Here is a 14,609-nt window from a genome sequence, read left to right as displayed (position 1 = left end):
ATAGACACCACAGTAACTGGGTATTACATTAAAGCCAGTCAGGGCATTCATTTCAGCTGGGTACAAACTAAACAAACCCTTGGAAACCATGATGGTACCAATTTATCTCCAAGATTGCAAACAGGATGTGAGGCAGTGCCCATGGGAGAGTCCACAAAACTAATTCTTCAGCTGCAGTGTGGCAAACAAACCACTTGGTGCTTTTTAACACAGGTCTCTTCCTCTGTGAGGCTTCTGTGAGCTCACACACTGTTTGAGTAGATGACAAAATATTTTAGAGACAAATTCAAGGTAGATGAATTTGATCTTACAATCACATGAACTTCTGTTTTTACTCTCAAACTGAATTCAGGGAAAGCTTTTTCACAAGTTGCAGCAATCGGAGAGGACACAGGAATATTCCCAATGGTGTTCACAAAATGCTGCAAAATTATTGGGACAAAATATATACAAAATGTGAACACTGCAAATAATCAATATCACAAAACAATACAAGCTTTCAATTCTATTGCTGCATTATCTTCTTCATGAATCAGCTGTAAAAGGAAAACTCAGTTCAGTGTAAGGAGGTTCACAAATAATCAAACTAACAGTAAAAATCTGGAAAGCAATGAAAGACACCTGAAATACAGTAATTAACAGTCACTGTATTGTCTGGTGTTTTGACAATATTATTAGAATTAGATTAGCCATCCATCCTTTTGGAGTCTTTTCACTTCCCTTCTGGGCTGTTTCAAAGTAAATTGACATTAAACCCCTTACAAAACAATCGTGCTTGTAACCATGGCAACAAAACCTTCTTTGCCCCCCCTTTGCTGACTTTGGCAGTAGCTTTGCAGGAGAGGGAGGTAACCACAGTGCCCAGGCAGTGGCACAGCCAGCCTGGTTTCTGGGCATTCTGTCACCAGGACTGAAATGGCTCCTTATTTGGACTAGAATATGTTCTAGTTCCTCTCTGAGCCTTAAGACAGAAAATGCAGGAATGTATCTCAGGGCTGAGAAGGTGCCAGCTCCTACTTTAAATGTAAGGAACTCCATAGCTCTATAAAATCTACATATCCATAAAATCCTAAGGGAACACCCCATTGGCTGCCCCTGACAGCAGGACCAGGGCCCTCCCCAGCCCCTGTGCTGCCCCTGCTCAGACACCCCCAGTGCTGGTTCCCTTGGGGGCCCCTCAGCATCACCCCCACACTGAGCTGCCCTGCTGGGCCCTGCAGAGCTGCCCATGGCAGCAGCTGCTCTGGGATGGCACAGCCCCTCCTGTCCATCCCTGCAGAGCTGCCCATGGCAGCAGCTCCTCTGGGATGGCACAGCCCCTCCTCTCCATCCCTGCAGAGCTGCCCATGGCAGCAGCTCCTCTGGGATGGCACAGCCCCTCCTGTCCATCCCTGAGCCCTGCCCATGGCAATGGGCCCCCAGGGCTGCCCTGCCCAAAGCAGCCCCTCCAGACCTGCCCAGAGACACAACTGGGGACACCACACATGATGCTTTTAGGAAACAGCTACAAGCTTGTTATGGGTTTAGCCAGGTGGACTTAAACTTAGGTTTAAGCTTGACTCTTGGGAGGGGTCATTGTTTTATTCTAAGTGTTCAGAGTTACCCCCTTGGGGGCAGCATGTCCAAAAGGCCACTGTTGTGTTCCATTTGGAGGCAGAAATATTTCCCAAAGGAATCCAGGTGGCACAGACGGTGCAGTGGAAGCTGCCAAGTCACCCCAGTGTTCAGCCCTGCCCTGACTGGCACCAGCACTGCCCTTTCTCACACAGCTCTGGTGAAGAAAAAGATCTCAGGGTTTAGTTTGTAAACAAGGAACCCTTGAAAAGACCAGTTTAGGACCTGCCAGCAAGGTCATTCAGGAGCAACCAGCACAGGAGTGGGCAGGAACTGTTGGCCAGAGGTCCATCTAAGAGGGGAGGGTGGATATTTTAATTTTATTTGACACTACAGAGGCAATTTCTGGGGTGGCCTCTGGAATTTTATTCTATTTCAAGAGCAACAGCAACAGGGCTGTGTTTGAGTTCTGGGAATGAGGCCTGTATGGCCCTAACTCTCCTTGACTTAGTGCTCAGGGGCTTGTGGGCATTCCAATGTCTGCTGATCACTACACCTGAGACAGAAACACTGAGTTCACTGTCACAAATGCACTGTGGGTGGCTGTGATCAAAAGAGGCAATTGCAATTTTACTGATAAAATTCAGGTGGCAACCAGTAGCCATGGGGAAAAAATGAAAAACTAAATTTATACAGCATAAAGTTTTATTAACAAAAATCAGATCTGTTCCAGAAATGCCTTTGTGCACTGCCTGTTTTAGATGGATGTTCCTGTGGTTCCATGGGAGCCCGAAAATGCTGCTCAGCCCATCATTGTCACACCTGCAGCGTCAGGGGCTGCAGGAGTAGAGGGGACCCTGCAGGGAGGCTTCAGATCTGTTCCCTAAATCCCGTTCTGAAAGGAGATTGGATGAGGGAGAGCCCAGAGAGTTCTCAGTGAGAGACAGGCAGCTGCCAGCAGGTCCAACCAGCACACTGGAGTTACACCATCTGATCTCTGCTGGGGGTCCCTCTGGGCTCTGACACTGCCCCAGACCCCTCTCCCAGCCCCTTGCTGGCCCAGAGGAGCCACTGCCCGTGCTGGGATGCTCAGGGAGCACTGGGCTCTTGCCAGTGGCTTCCCTGCCCAGCCAAGCAGGGCTGCCTGAGCTTCTCATCAATCACCACCCCAAGTCCTTCTCCTCAGGGCTGCTCTCAGTTCATTCTCCATCCAGCCTGTGTTTGTGCTCCATAATCATGTGACAAACTGTAATGCATGGAAATAGAACAGACTGTGGCTAAGCCTTATCCTCCCAATCCCCAGAAGCAGAGGAAGGATAAATTCTGAGGAGGTTTTGTGTCAGGGACCAGAGACGTGTCTGGGCCTGTCATGTTTGGTCTGTGGTTGTGCTTGTTGATTTGGTGTGAGAAAACTCTGCAGAGTTTGCCTGTGGAGAGCTCAGGCCTGGAGAAAGAGCCATCAGTGTGAGCTGGAAGTGGTGAGAGCTTGGGCTGTGCCCCAGGGACAATAAAGGGCAGAGCCGTTGTTGTCCCGGAGTCAGCCCTTGAGCTGCTGCAGCCTGGGCTGGTGCGATGGGCACGCAGGGGCTGGTGCTGCAGCTGGCAAAGCTGCCCTGCAGAGAGAGGGGACAGGAGGGGTGGGCTGGGCTGGGGGTGAGGAGGCCCCGCTGGGCCTGGTTTGGTGCAGGGCAGGGCCTGAAGGGGCACTGCCTGCCTGCCCTGGCGCCAGTGCCGCTGCACCTGCTGCTCCTGCCCCGCGGGCTGGGGAGATTGCAGGGCTGGGGATGTGCTGTTTGTGTGCCAAGGAACAGGATCCATTGGCCTGGGGAGATTGCAGGGCTGGGGATGTGCTGTGTGTGTGCCAAGGAACAGGATCCATTGGCCTGGGGAGATTGCAGGGCTGGGGATGTGCTGTGTGTGTGCCAAGGAACAGGATCCATTGGCCTGGGGAGATTGCAGGGCTGGGGATGTGCTGTGTGTGTGCCAAGGAACAGGATCCATTGGCCTGGGGAGATTGCAGGGCTGGGGATGTGCTGTGTGTGTGCCAAGGAACAGGATCCATTGGCCTGGGGAGATTGCAGGGCTGGGGATGTGCTGTGTGTGTGCCAAGGAACAGGATCCATTGGCCTGGGGAGATTGCAGGGCTGGGGATGTGCTGTGTGTGTGCCAAGGAACAGGATCCATTGGCCTGGGGAGATTGCAGGGCTGGGGATGTGCTGTGTGTGTGCCAAGGAACAGGATCCATTGGCCTGGGGAGATTGCAGGGCTGGGGATGTGCTGTGTGTGTGCCAAGGAACAGGATCCATTGGCCTGGGGAGATTGCAGGGCTGGGGATGTGCTGTGTGTGTGCCAAGGAACAGGATCCATTGGCCTGGGGAGATTGCAGGGCTGAGGATGTGCTGTGTGTGTGCCAAGGAACAGGATCCATTGGCTTTGCTCACCAATAAATTTGCTTTGCTACCTCAGCTGTGTTTTAGTGTCTTGTATTTTGTTCTGGGAATCCTAGTGAACCTGGAACATTGGGAACAACCTGGTGAGCCACATTCCCAGTGACCCACGTTGGGAACACACCTGGGGACTCACATTCCCAGTGACCCAGACTGGGAGCACACCTGGCTGGAGGACTCCACACCCTCCTGGTTCCCTGTGGGCACTTGGGTGAGTTCAGGGGGAGGAACATCCATCAGGACGCAGACCAGCATTGGGAATTCATTGGGAAGAGGGGATTTATTGACTTTACACCCCTAAAAATGTCACCTGCTCCATCCCATCATCTCTTAAGGTGCCATCCAGCCTCCTAATTCCTCCTGAAATCCCTGAATTCCACTCAAGAGTCCCTGAACGTCTCCTGAAATGCCCAGAATTTCATCCCAAATCACCCCAGTTTTACTCCAAACCCCCTAAAGATTCCACTCAAAGTTCCCTTAATTCTATCCCAAATTTCTTTTAATTCCACCAAAACATTCCCTGATTTTCACCTTATTTTACACTGATTCTCCTCAAAGTTGCCTTAATTCCACCTCTAATCCCTATAAACCCATCAAAATCCTGCTGATTTTTCCTCAAATCCCCTGAATTTGATTCAAAATTTTCTTAATTCTACATAAAATTCTTCTCATATCTACCCAAATCACGAATTTTAAACCTAATCCCCTTAGTTTTACTGAAAATCCCTAATAATATTTCTCACAAATCATTTAATTTCATTTAAAATCTTCATAATTGCATTTATTTTACTGAAAATTCTATTAATTCCACCTAAAATTCCCCAAATCTTCATATTTCCAATTAAAATCTCATTTTTTCTATCTAAAATTTTCTTATTTCTTCCCAAAGTATTCCTAATTCTACCCCAAATTTCTTAGTTGCACCCCAAAATTCCTTAATCCCTCTTAGAATCCCTGGTATTCCATCCAAAATCATTAAGATTCCACTATAATCCCCTTAATTTCACACAAGGAATATTGAATTACGTCTCAAGTTCCTTTCATTCCACCCAATCTCTCCTAATGTCACTATAAACCCATTTAATTCTGCACTAAAACCACTGAATTCCACCCAAAATTCCTATAATCGCACCTCAAATCTCTTAACCCCACCCCAGATCCCTTCCCCAGCTCACCAGCCCCCAAAGTGGCCCCAGATCCCCCCTGGCCTCTCAAGTGCCCCCTTGGAGAGCCAAATCCTGGGAAAAAACCCCACGGGAAACGGGGGGCTGGGGGGCTTTGGAGGGATTGGGGTGGAATTGCCGTCTGGGGGGCACTTGGGAAACAATGGGAATCCCACGGGGGTCTGTGGGAGCATTTATGGGGCACTTGGGGGTACGAGAGGACACCTGGGGGGTCACTCGAGTGTCCGGCAACGGAATCTGGGGGTCCAAAGAGGATTTTAGGGGTCACTTGTAAGTTCTGGATGAACTTGGGGGTCACGTGGGGGTCCAGGGAGGTGATTTGGGGGTCCTGGTGGGTATTGGGGGAGCACTTGGGAGTCCTGGGGCCCTTCTGGGGCAGTTTGGGGTCCGGGGGGCACTTGGGGGGCTGCAATGGGGGTGGGACCGACCCGATTGGGCGCGGGGGGGGCGGGAGTTGTAGTCCCGCCTGTGATTGGCCAGAGCGGGAGCGCGGTGCATGACGGGAAATGTAGTACGGGACAGGCTCAAAATGGCGCTGGACTCCATATCCCATCACCGCCCGCTGCATTCCTGAGCGCTGACTGGCTGCAGGCGGTGACGGGCAGAAGCAGCGCCCAATCAGAGGCGGTGCAGACGGAGGGCGGGACTGGACGGCACTGCTGGAAAGTTGAGCAATGGCGGCGAGTTTCGGCTAATTTCTGAAAATTTGGGAGCATTTCGGGGGCATTCGGGGACTCGGGGCGGGTTTTGGGGGTCCCTCACGACCCACCCACCCCCCACAGACCCCCCGGGACCCCCCCCGGGGCCGTGTTGGCCGTGACGGTGAAGGAGCCGGGTAAGCCCCTCCCCCCACCCCGGGATGCGGCTCAGAACGCCCCAAATCCCCCCCGAAAATACCCCTGAGACCCCCCCTAACCCACCGCCTGGGACCCCCCAAACTGCCCTGGAGCCTCAGGATGCCCCAAATCCCGTCCTGAACTCTGCGGAGCCCCTGAAACACCCCGGGCCGCCCCAAACATCCCAGAGATCTCCTAAACCCCTTCCAGACCCCCCAAACCTCTCCCAGACCGTCTAAACTGCCCAGGACCCCTAAAATGTCCCCATACTTACCTAAATTCAGCTCCCAGACCCCCGAAACCATCGCAGGACTCACCAAACCCCCTTCTAGGGCACCCAGACCTGCCCAAATTCTCTCAACCTCCTCCCAGACCCCCACCCAGACCACTCTAAACCTCTCCAGGACCCCCAGGCTACTTCATGACCCCCCCCGGTCTTTCTCCCAGTCCCTCCAAACCACACCAGGTCCCCCAAACCGCTTCCAGACCTACCCCAACTATCCCAGGATACCCCTAAAACTCCCTCCCAGACCTCCCAAAACAACTCCAGGGCCCTCCAAACCCCTCCAAGGAATGCCGAGGGTCCCAGGGGCGGCTTCTGCCCTGAGTCTCTGCTCGGGGTGCTCAGAGACCCCCCTGGGACACTAAAACAGGGAGCCTGGAGAGGGGGGACCCCCAATACCTGTAGGACCCCCAGCAAGCCCATTAGGGGGTACCCCCGAAAGCCCAAAGTGGAGAGATCAGAGAGCAGGAACTTCTGGGAGGCTTTTTTGGGGCTGAATCTTTTGTTGTGTAGGGAGGACACAGAGCTGGGGAAGGGGGTTTTCAGGGGGCCACAGGTCCAAGGAAGGGGGGATATAGCAGCTTGGAGAAGGGAAATGGAGGGTCCAGGGGGACTCTGTGCCCAGGAAAGGGGGGTCCAGGGGTCAGGGAAAGGGGAATCATGGGGTAGAGAGATCCAGAGTATCCAGAGAAACTGATTCAAGTGGACCCCCAGTGTTCCAAAAAGGGGGAGTCTGTGGTCTGTGAAATTCAGGAGTGGGGGTTCCAGGGGACCCAGAGTGAAAAAAACCAAAACAAAACAGGAGGTGTGGGGGCTGAAAGAGGTGGAATGGCCAGGCAAGGGTATGCAGAGGAATATTGGTGCAGGATAAGGGGGTGCAGGGGGATCCCAGTGCCTGGGAGTGGGCGATCAGGAGGGTGCCAAGGTGAAGGACAGGCAGGACTGGGGTGGGGAGAGGTAGTTGGTGGGTCCAGGGGATGGCAGGTTAAAGGAAAAGGGAGTGTGGGATGGGTGGGAAAGGGAGGTCAGGGTGTTCCTGGAGTCACAGAATTAAGAGGTGTGGGGACAGGAAACCTGAGAATGGCCGGGCAGGGGTTTCTGGAGCCCCGGCAGCCTGGAGAGGGAGGACCCTGAACAGACAGGAGACCCCCAGCAGCCAGGACAGGGGGTACCCCCAGAACCCCAAAATGGAGAGGCCAGAGAGGAGGAGTTCCTTTCAGTATTTTCTTGGCTGAATCTTGGAATTTTGGAGAATTTTCTGGACACAAGAAGCTCAGTAAGTTCTAGAGATGGTCTTTTGGAGGAAGAACCCCCAACCCAAGGCACTCACACCTTGTTTTTCCCCAAACCAGGATTTCTCCTTCCCAAAGCTTGTCAGGATGGAGGAGGAGGCTGTGAGGAATAGGAAGATGCCCCGGGACCCGCAGGCAGGTGCCCCTTTGCCCCTCCCTTGTGCTGCATCTTCCAGCCCAGCATGGCCCCGGCTGCAGGACAACCCCGCTGCCGACGCCGTCCTGCCGGGGCCGGGTTTGGGGGGATGTCCTTGGCCTTCCCTGTGGGCCGGAGGCAAATGCCCTGCCTGTCCCTGTTCCTTCCTGCCCCAGGCCCCGAGCTGAGCACGGAGAGCACGGAGGACAAATCCCCCTGGCAGAACCTGCTGGCAGAGGCCGTTTTGAACAGCTCCAGAGTGTAGGAAGTGAGTGGGGAGGAAAATCCACAGAGATACCCCAGGAGGAGAATCTCCAAAACTAGACCTGGGTGCTCTGAGGAGATAAAACCAACCCAGTGCCCCGAAGGTGGCCGTGGCTTGAGCAGGTGCTCCGACCTGGTGATGGAGCAGCGACTTCACTCAAGGGAGAAGCGCTACAAGTGCTGGGAATGTGGGAAGAGCTTCAGCTTCAGCTCCCACCTGATCCGCCACCAAATGATCCACAGTGGGGAATGGGCCTACACATGTGAGGAATGTGGGAAGGGCTGCAGCTGCAGCTCTGAGCTGATCTGCCATCAAAGGATCCACACTGGGGAACAGCCCTACAAGTGTTCGGAGTGCGGAAAGAATTTTAGGACCAGCTCACAACTCTTCTCACATCAGCGCACACACACACAGGAGAGGCCCTTCTGCTGCACCCACTGCAGAAAGAGATTCAAACAAAACTCCCACCTCGTCACCCACCGGCGCATCCACACTGGGGAGAGGCCATACAGGTGTGAGGAGTGTGGGAAGAACTTCACTGACAGCTCTAACTTGACCAAACACCAACGAACCCACCAATAAGGGAAGCCCTCAGAGTGCCCCAACTGCAGGAAGAGCTTCGTCTGCTGCTCCAGCTCCATCACTCATTGGAGTACCAATGTTGAATGATCCACAGTGACCCACATTGAGCACAGACCTGGTGACCCATGTTGGGTAAAGACCTGTTGACCCACTTAGGGTAATCTTGGTGACCAACATTCCTGGTGACTCACATTGGGAAAACACCTGGCTGGTGGTCTCCTCATCCTCCTGGTTCCCTGTAGGCACCTGGGTGAACAGAGTGGGAGGAACATCCATCAGGACACAGAACTGACCTTGAAAATCCTTTGGGATGAGGGGATTTGATGGCTTTAGGCCTGTGCCAGGGCATCCCTCATTGGAATGTCCAAGCAAACGATGCCCTCTTTGCAAATGTATCAGTGGTTGGCTGAGGGGACTCCACTCTGGTTTCAACCCCAGATTAACATCCTGATGGTGAGGCAACCCCAGGAGTCAAATGACTGTCAGTCAATCCCTTTATACTCTAAAGGTCCAGTCCCCTTTCACAGGGGCAGGTTTTTCCAACATATCCCTTCTTGGGGTGTGTGTGGAGATTCCTCCCTTAGGGTGGGAACCCCCACCAAGGTCACTCCTCGAGGCTGAGAGCAAAGATCTCCCCAGGTCCCTTGGGCTGGGCGAGTTCCATTGATCTCTACTTAATAATTCTTTCTTTTGTGATAGCTTTAGTAGAATTGCTTCATCAGTTCCTTTAGGATGGTGCACTGTCCTGTCTCACACTATACTACTGGTAGGTTTAGCATTTATATTGTGTAGTAAATAATTTTGATTGACATCTTTTATCTGATCACTTGTAATAATAAATAAACCCTAAGCCTTCCATTTTCCCCCCTGCCCCAGGGTGCCCCCCCTCTCCAGCAGCCCCAGCACCCCACAGCAGATTGGGAGCTGAGGGAGCCACCCCAGAGCCCCCTTTTCCAATCCCCCCTCTGCCCAAAGACCCCCATGGGACTGTCCATCCTGTCAGCCCAATCCCCATTTTCCACCCTTCTGCCTATTCCTCCCCTTTCCCATTGTCCCCTCAATCCCCAGCCCCTGCCAAGATCAGTTTGGGGGTCACAGCTCACACTTTCCCTCTTCTCCCACCCCTTACAACTCATCCCCCCAGTGTCCATCCACCTCCTGATCAGTTTTGGGGGTCCAACCCTCCCTTTTTCCCCACTTTTCTGACCTCTCCCATCCCTTTTCCCGTTGTCCCCAGTCCTCAGTTTCCAGCCCCCTCTGTTTTCAGAGGTGTCCCACTCCCCTCTCGCTCACTGTGGGAATCCAACCACCCCTTTTATCCCGTTCCCCTCAGACCTTTCCCACCATCCCCTCTTCCCACCCCCCACCCTGCTCACCCAAGAGCTCCTCACCCACAGCCAGGAGGGTCCCAGCACCACCAGTGCCCTGGAAGGTCCCCCCAGAAGGGGGTTTGGTGGGGACCTTGGTGGGCTCTGAGTGTGTTTGGGGGGTCTTTGCATGTTTTGTGGCAGTTTAAGGGGGTGCAGCTAATTGAGAAGTATTTGATAAGATTTGATGTGTTTCTGGAGGATTGAGAGTTGTTTGAGAGTTTAGGGGGATTTGGGGGGAGTTCAGTGGTGTTTTAGAATAATTCAGAAATATTTGGGAGACCTCAGGTATTTTTGGAGTAATTGGGGAAGAATCAAAGGATTTTTGGTGAAGAATCAGGTATTCCAGGAGGTTTCAGTTATTCTGGGAGAATTCCGATATTGGGGGAGGGATCAGAGTTACTGTGGAATGAATTCAGGGATATTTTGGGATAATTCGTTTCTTTTGGGATACTCCCACATGTGAGTCTCTGTCTGTGCTTCTGTCCCAGCTCAGATCTGCTCTGGCAGTCCCTGAGCCCTCAGTCCTGCCCCAAACTACGGCCCTGGGGGCAGCTCTTTGGGTGATGTGGGGCAGCAGAGACCCCCGGTGCGGCTCTTTCAGTGCAGGAAAGCCCAGGAGGGGCTGGAATCTCCCTTATCCCGGGCCGTGGGATGGAGGGCCCGGCACAGCATCCTCGGGGCTTTGGCAGAAAGGCTGCAGTGGGGAGGGACAGAGCGAGGGGGAGGGACTGACACACACCACTCATCTCTTGTTTGTGCCACTGGTGTGACACCCCCTTGTCCCCCTGAGCCCCGAGACAGATCCAGCAGCTCAGCACCTGCTCCGCGCTCAGCCCCAAGCCCGGGATGGGCCGTGGGGTCTGGGACACAGCCCCGCTCTGGGGGGCACAGCCCCGCTCTGGGGGGCAGAGCCGCTGCTGGGGGCACCAGGGGGGCCGGGGGCCTTTATCCCCCTGGTGCAGCTCCGAGCGCCCGAGGGCAGAGCCCTGGTTTGTGGGGCTGAGTCACAGCAACCCACCCAGGGCCGCACTGTGAGCCAAAGTGCCTTTATTGACACCGTGGGCAGGCACAGGGGCTGTGTCTGACACGATGCAGCTCCCCAGGAGTCAAATTTGGACTGGTTTAGGAGGGGAATTTCAGTGAGGACACCGGACATTCCGTGGTGCGGATCCATCTGAGTGACATCAATCACTGCACATCCTTCCAAGCTACACAAACATCTTCTGAATCACCTGAGACACACATTTTTAGGGCTTAGGCAAAGGGTTAAAAGACTGAATGTCTTGTGTCTATGCATTTCTTTTCTATCTAGACACTGTTTGCTGGTTGCAGCCTCTGGGACAGAGGTGTTTTGATTTATTTCTTCCAAATGCAGGACTAAACTCTTTCAAGGTTTTCTTTATCTAAACCTCTCTATGGTTAAAAAAAAATTTGTTTTATCGTTTTACTGTTGTTTGTTCAGAAATTCCTGTCTCCTGCTTATCTTTGATAGAAAAACAGAAAACATTTGTCTTTTCTCAGGATTCAGGCCAGTTCCTTACGAACAAACCCTTCTAAGTCGCTCTCAGCAAGTCCCACTATAGCAAGCCTGGCTTCAGGGCTGCCCTCCCACCCCCAGGTTCCAGCTGGTTTGGGGGCTGCAGCCCTGCCGGGGCTCGGGGCTTGGTGCGGGCGGGGGGGGCAGGAGCGGGGTCTGGGGGGCTCGGCCCCAGTGTCCCCCCGTGTCCGCTCCTTAGGGGCTGTGTCGCCCCGTGGACCCCCTGTATCCTCCCATGCCCCCTCGTGCCCCCCCCCGTATCCCCCCGTGCCCCCCCATGTCCCCTCCCCAGACCCCGCACAGGGAGCGGCTCCCCACGGGCTCCTCCTTCCCGCGGAACCCCCGGCGGGCTCGGAGCGAGTTTGTGCCTCGGGGGTGGCCGCAAACATCGCGTTCCTTCCCGGGTGTGACAGGCCGAGAGTGACACGCTCGGGACAGACATCGATTCTTTGTTACTGCAGAGCTGGCCCGGGGCTGCTTCACAAATCCAGCCCCAACTGGCAAAGCTTTTTACCATTTCTACATCTTGGCAAACAAAGCTAAACAAGCTTGCAAGCAGCTACGAGACATTAAAGCTCAACAGAACACTTGTTATTTCAGACTCAGCTCTCCCTCCTGCAGGTTCTGGGAAAGGGGTGTCAAAGCACAAACTCTGCTCTGATCCTTCCAGGCGTTTCCTTCCTCTTGGAAGAAGCAGCTCCTGACCCTGAACAGGCTCCTGTGCCCTCGCAAAAACTTCAGCTCCCTTTGAACTGTGAGCAGACAGTGACTTCTCTATTTATTTAAAATTTAAACTTGTCTTTTTCTCTTCTCTATTTGTCTTTTTTGCCTCTTGATCTTTTTCAATCTTTCTCCCTCCCCTCTCTTTCCCTCCCCTGCCTTTTCCCCTCCCTCTGTCCTTTCTGACACCTCCTCCCGGCAATGCCTGTTCAGCTCAGGCCAAACCCTGCCCTGCCAGGGCTTCCCGAGGTGCCTCTTGCCCCTCCAGCCCAGGGGCTGCAGAGCCCCAGCCAGGCTGTGCTGGCTCCATGGAATGTGGCACACGCGGGGGCTCAGGTGCCTGCAGGTCTCCTCAGCCTCTGCCTTGGCACAGGCGCCCCAGAGGATTCACCTGCAGGGGCCGGGAATGCCAGCCCTGGGCTCTGAGGCTTCTCTGCCACAAAGGGAAAAGAAACCCAGGAGACAAAGTGTTCAGGCCAAGGGGAAGTGTTGAACCCCTGCAGTGATCTCAAGGAACAGTCCAAATGGGGCAATGCTGGGAAAACCAACACCCTGGGTATGGGCAGGGGGTGGGAAGAGCATCTCTCTCTTGGGAAGCACCAGTGGGATGGGGATGGAGCCCTGGGGTTGGTGTGGAGCACTCAAATTCCAGGCTGTGGTCACCTCTGGAGGCTGAAGATCCATCTCCAGGTCTTCAGACACACATTGGTGCCTGTGAAGGACCTGCCTCAGCTCTCTTGCCCTTATGAGCCCCAAGAGGTTCCCTGTCCTGGGTGGGGCTCAGGATGGACTGAGGATCCAGCAAGGGAGGCCAAAGCAGAGGGGAGAGGACCCAGCCCAGCCTTGTTCTGCTCTTCCTTTCCCCAGGTTCAGACTGGCAAACATCCCACCTGGTGCGTGTTCTCCTCCCTCTGAGTGTGTTCCTGGGAAGCCTCAGCTTCAGCCTGGCTGTGGCCCTGACTGGTGAGTCCCACCCAGGCACCCCATGGGGAGGATCCGGGCCAGGCACCTCCATTTTAGGGGATGGGAGGATCCCAGGATTTTCCCAGCATCAAGGCAGGCTCCCCAGGCAAAGCACCCTTTGGGGTGACTCCCTTTTTGCCCTAAACTGTGGTCCAGGTGTCTGCTCCTCACTCCATCACAGGAATATCATTCCCAGTTTCTCCCTTGCAGCTGCTAGGAAAAAAACAATAAATTAATCCCGTTTTCCTGCTTTTTCAGGCTGCCCATGTGTCTCCCTCAGCTTTCTCTATTTCATTCCTTGGAGATGCCATTTCCCTAACCTGGAATTCTGCTGTGTGTGCCCAGACATTTGGCCTGCTTTCCAAGGAAAATGCTGTTACTTTTCAGAGGCTGAGAGCAACTGGGCCACAAGCCAGGAAAGGTGCAAGGCCCTGGAAGCTTCACTGGCCATCAGAAGCATCACAAGTGAACTGGTGAGAACTGGGCTTGAGCCTCTGTGCCAGCACCAGAGTGGGAAATGTGGAGAAATAAAGAGAATAAACCCATCCCCAAAACTGCCTGGCCCCAAACTGGTCCCAGTGCTGGAGCCTGGAGCCAAGCCCTTGGGAAAAGCCCCATCTCTGTGTAGGGGATGGACACAGGTGGGAAAGAGGAGGGGCTGAATGCAAGACCTGCCACCCCTGATGTTTCTTTGCTTTACACAAGTTCATTCTATGCTCTATTACTGGCTTGTAATAACATAACTAAGCCCTAAGAGCCACAAAGATGGGGAGTTTGTGTGCCACTAAATAGACATGGAATAATCACAAATTCCCAGGGGATTTGCAGGAGGAATACACAGTGCTGCAGGACATTCTCACACAGAGGGTTTCTGGAGCAGTTCTGGGGTTAAATTTTGCAATAGAGAAAACCAACTGCTGGACTGACTTGAGCTCTGATTTGCCTGCGGTGATGTGGGGCTGATGGAAGACTTCCTGAGGTGCAGCTTGTATTCTTCAAGCTGCCTTCCAGCCCCAAAAGCTCAGCAGCCTCTGCCAAGCAGGATGTGAAGCACTGCAGAGCTGCTTCTGTGTCAGCAACGAGGGCGACACCGTCAGCAAAAAGCAGCTCTGGACAAGGTGATTCAGGGGCTTGGTGTGGGCCTGCAGTCGCCTCAGGCTGAATGGGCTTCCATCGGTACCATATCGGATGGAGATGCCGTTTTCTTCATCGAGCTCTGCCGTGGCTCTTTGGACCATCCTGCTGAAGAAGGTTGTGAATAGAGTTGGTGCAAGAAAACAACCTTGTTTCACACCACTGGTTATTGGAAAGGGCTCAGAGAGTGCATTGCCAGATCTGACTGGTCCACACTGATCCTCAGGATCCTCGGAATGATCATTTGGAGAAACCTGGGGGGACATCCTAAACATTCCAAGATCTGCCACAGCCCTTTTCTGCTCA

At 53.7% G+C, this 14,609-nt stretch overlaps 2 protein-coding genes across 2 annotated transcripts in view; one reads left to right on the top strand and one right to left on the bottom strand.

The window, feature by feature from the left end:
* Positions 1–14,609, bottom strand: part of LOC139673814 (zinc finger protein 850-like) — a 701,437-nt gene that overhangs the window by 424,118 nt on the left and 262,710 nt on the right. The window lies entirely within an intron of this gene.
* LOC139673885 (zinc finger protein ZFP2-like) overlaps positions 7,909–14,609 on the top strand; it is an 89,168-nt gene continuing 82,467 nt past the window's right edge. Inside the window, exon 1 of the mRNA XM_071559819.1 lies at positions 7,909–8,520. Coding sequence (XP_071415920.1) covers positions 8,136–8,520 — 385 coding nt within the window. The 5' untranslated portion in view covers positions 7,909–8,135. The remainder of the gene's footprint in view (positions 8,521–14,609) is intronic.

This window comes from Pithys albifrons, chromosome 7, assembly GCF_047495875.1.
Source record: "Pithys albifrons albifrons isolate INPA30051 chromosome 7, PitAlb_v1, whole genome shotgun sequence".
Classification (NCBI taxonomy): domain Eukaryota; kingdom Metazoa; phylum Chordata; class Aves; order Passeriformes; family Thamnophilidae; genus Pithys; species Pithys albifrons.
Note: the sequence above shows the minus strand (reverse complement) of the source record. Positions and strands in the feature narration are given on the sequence as shown.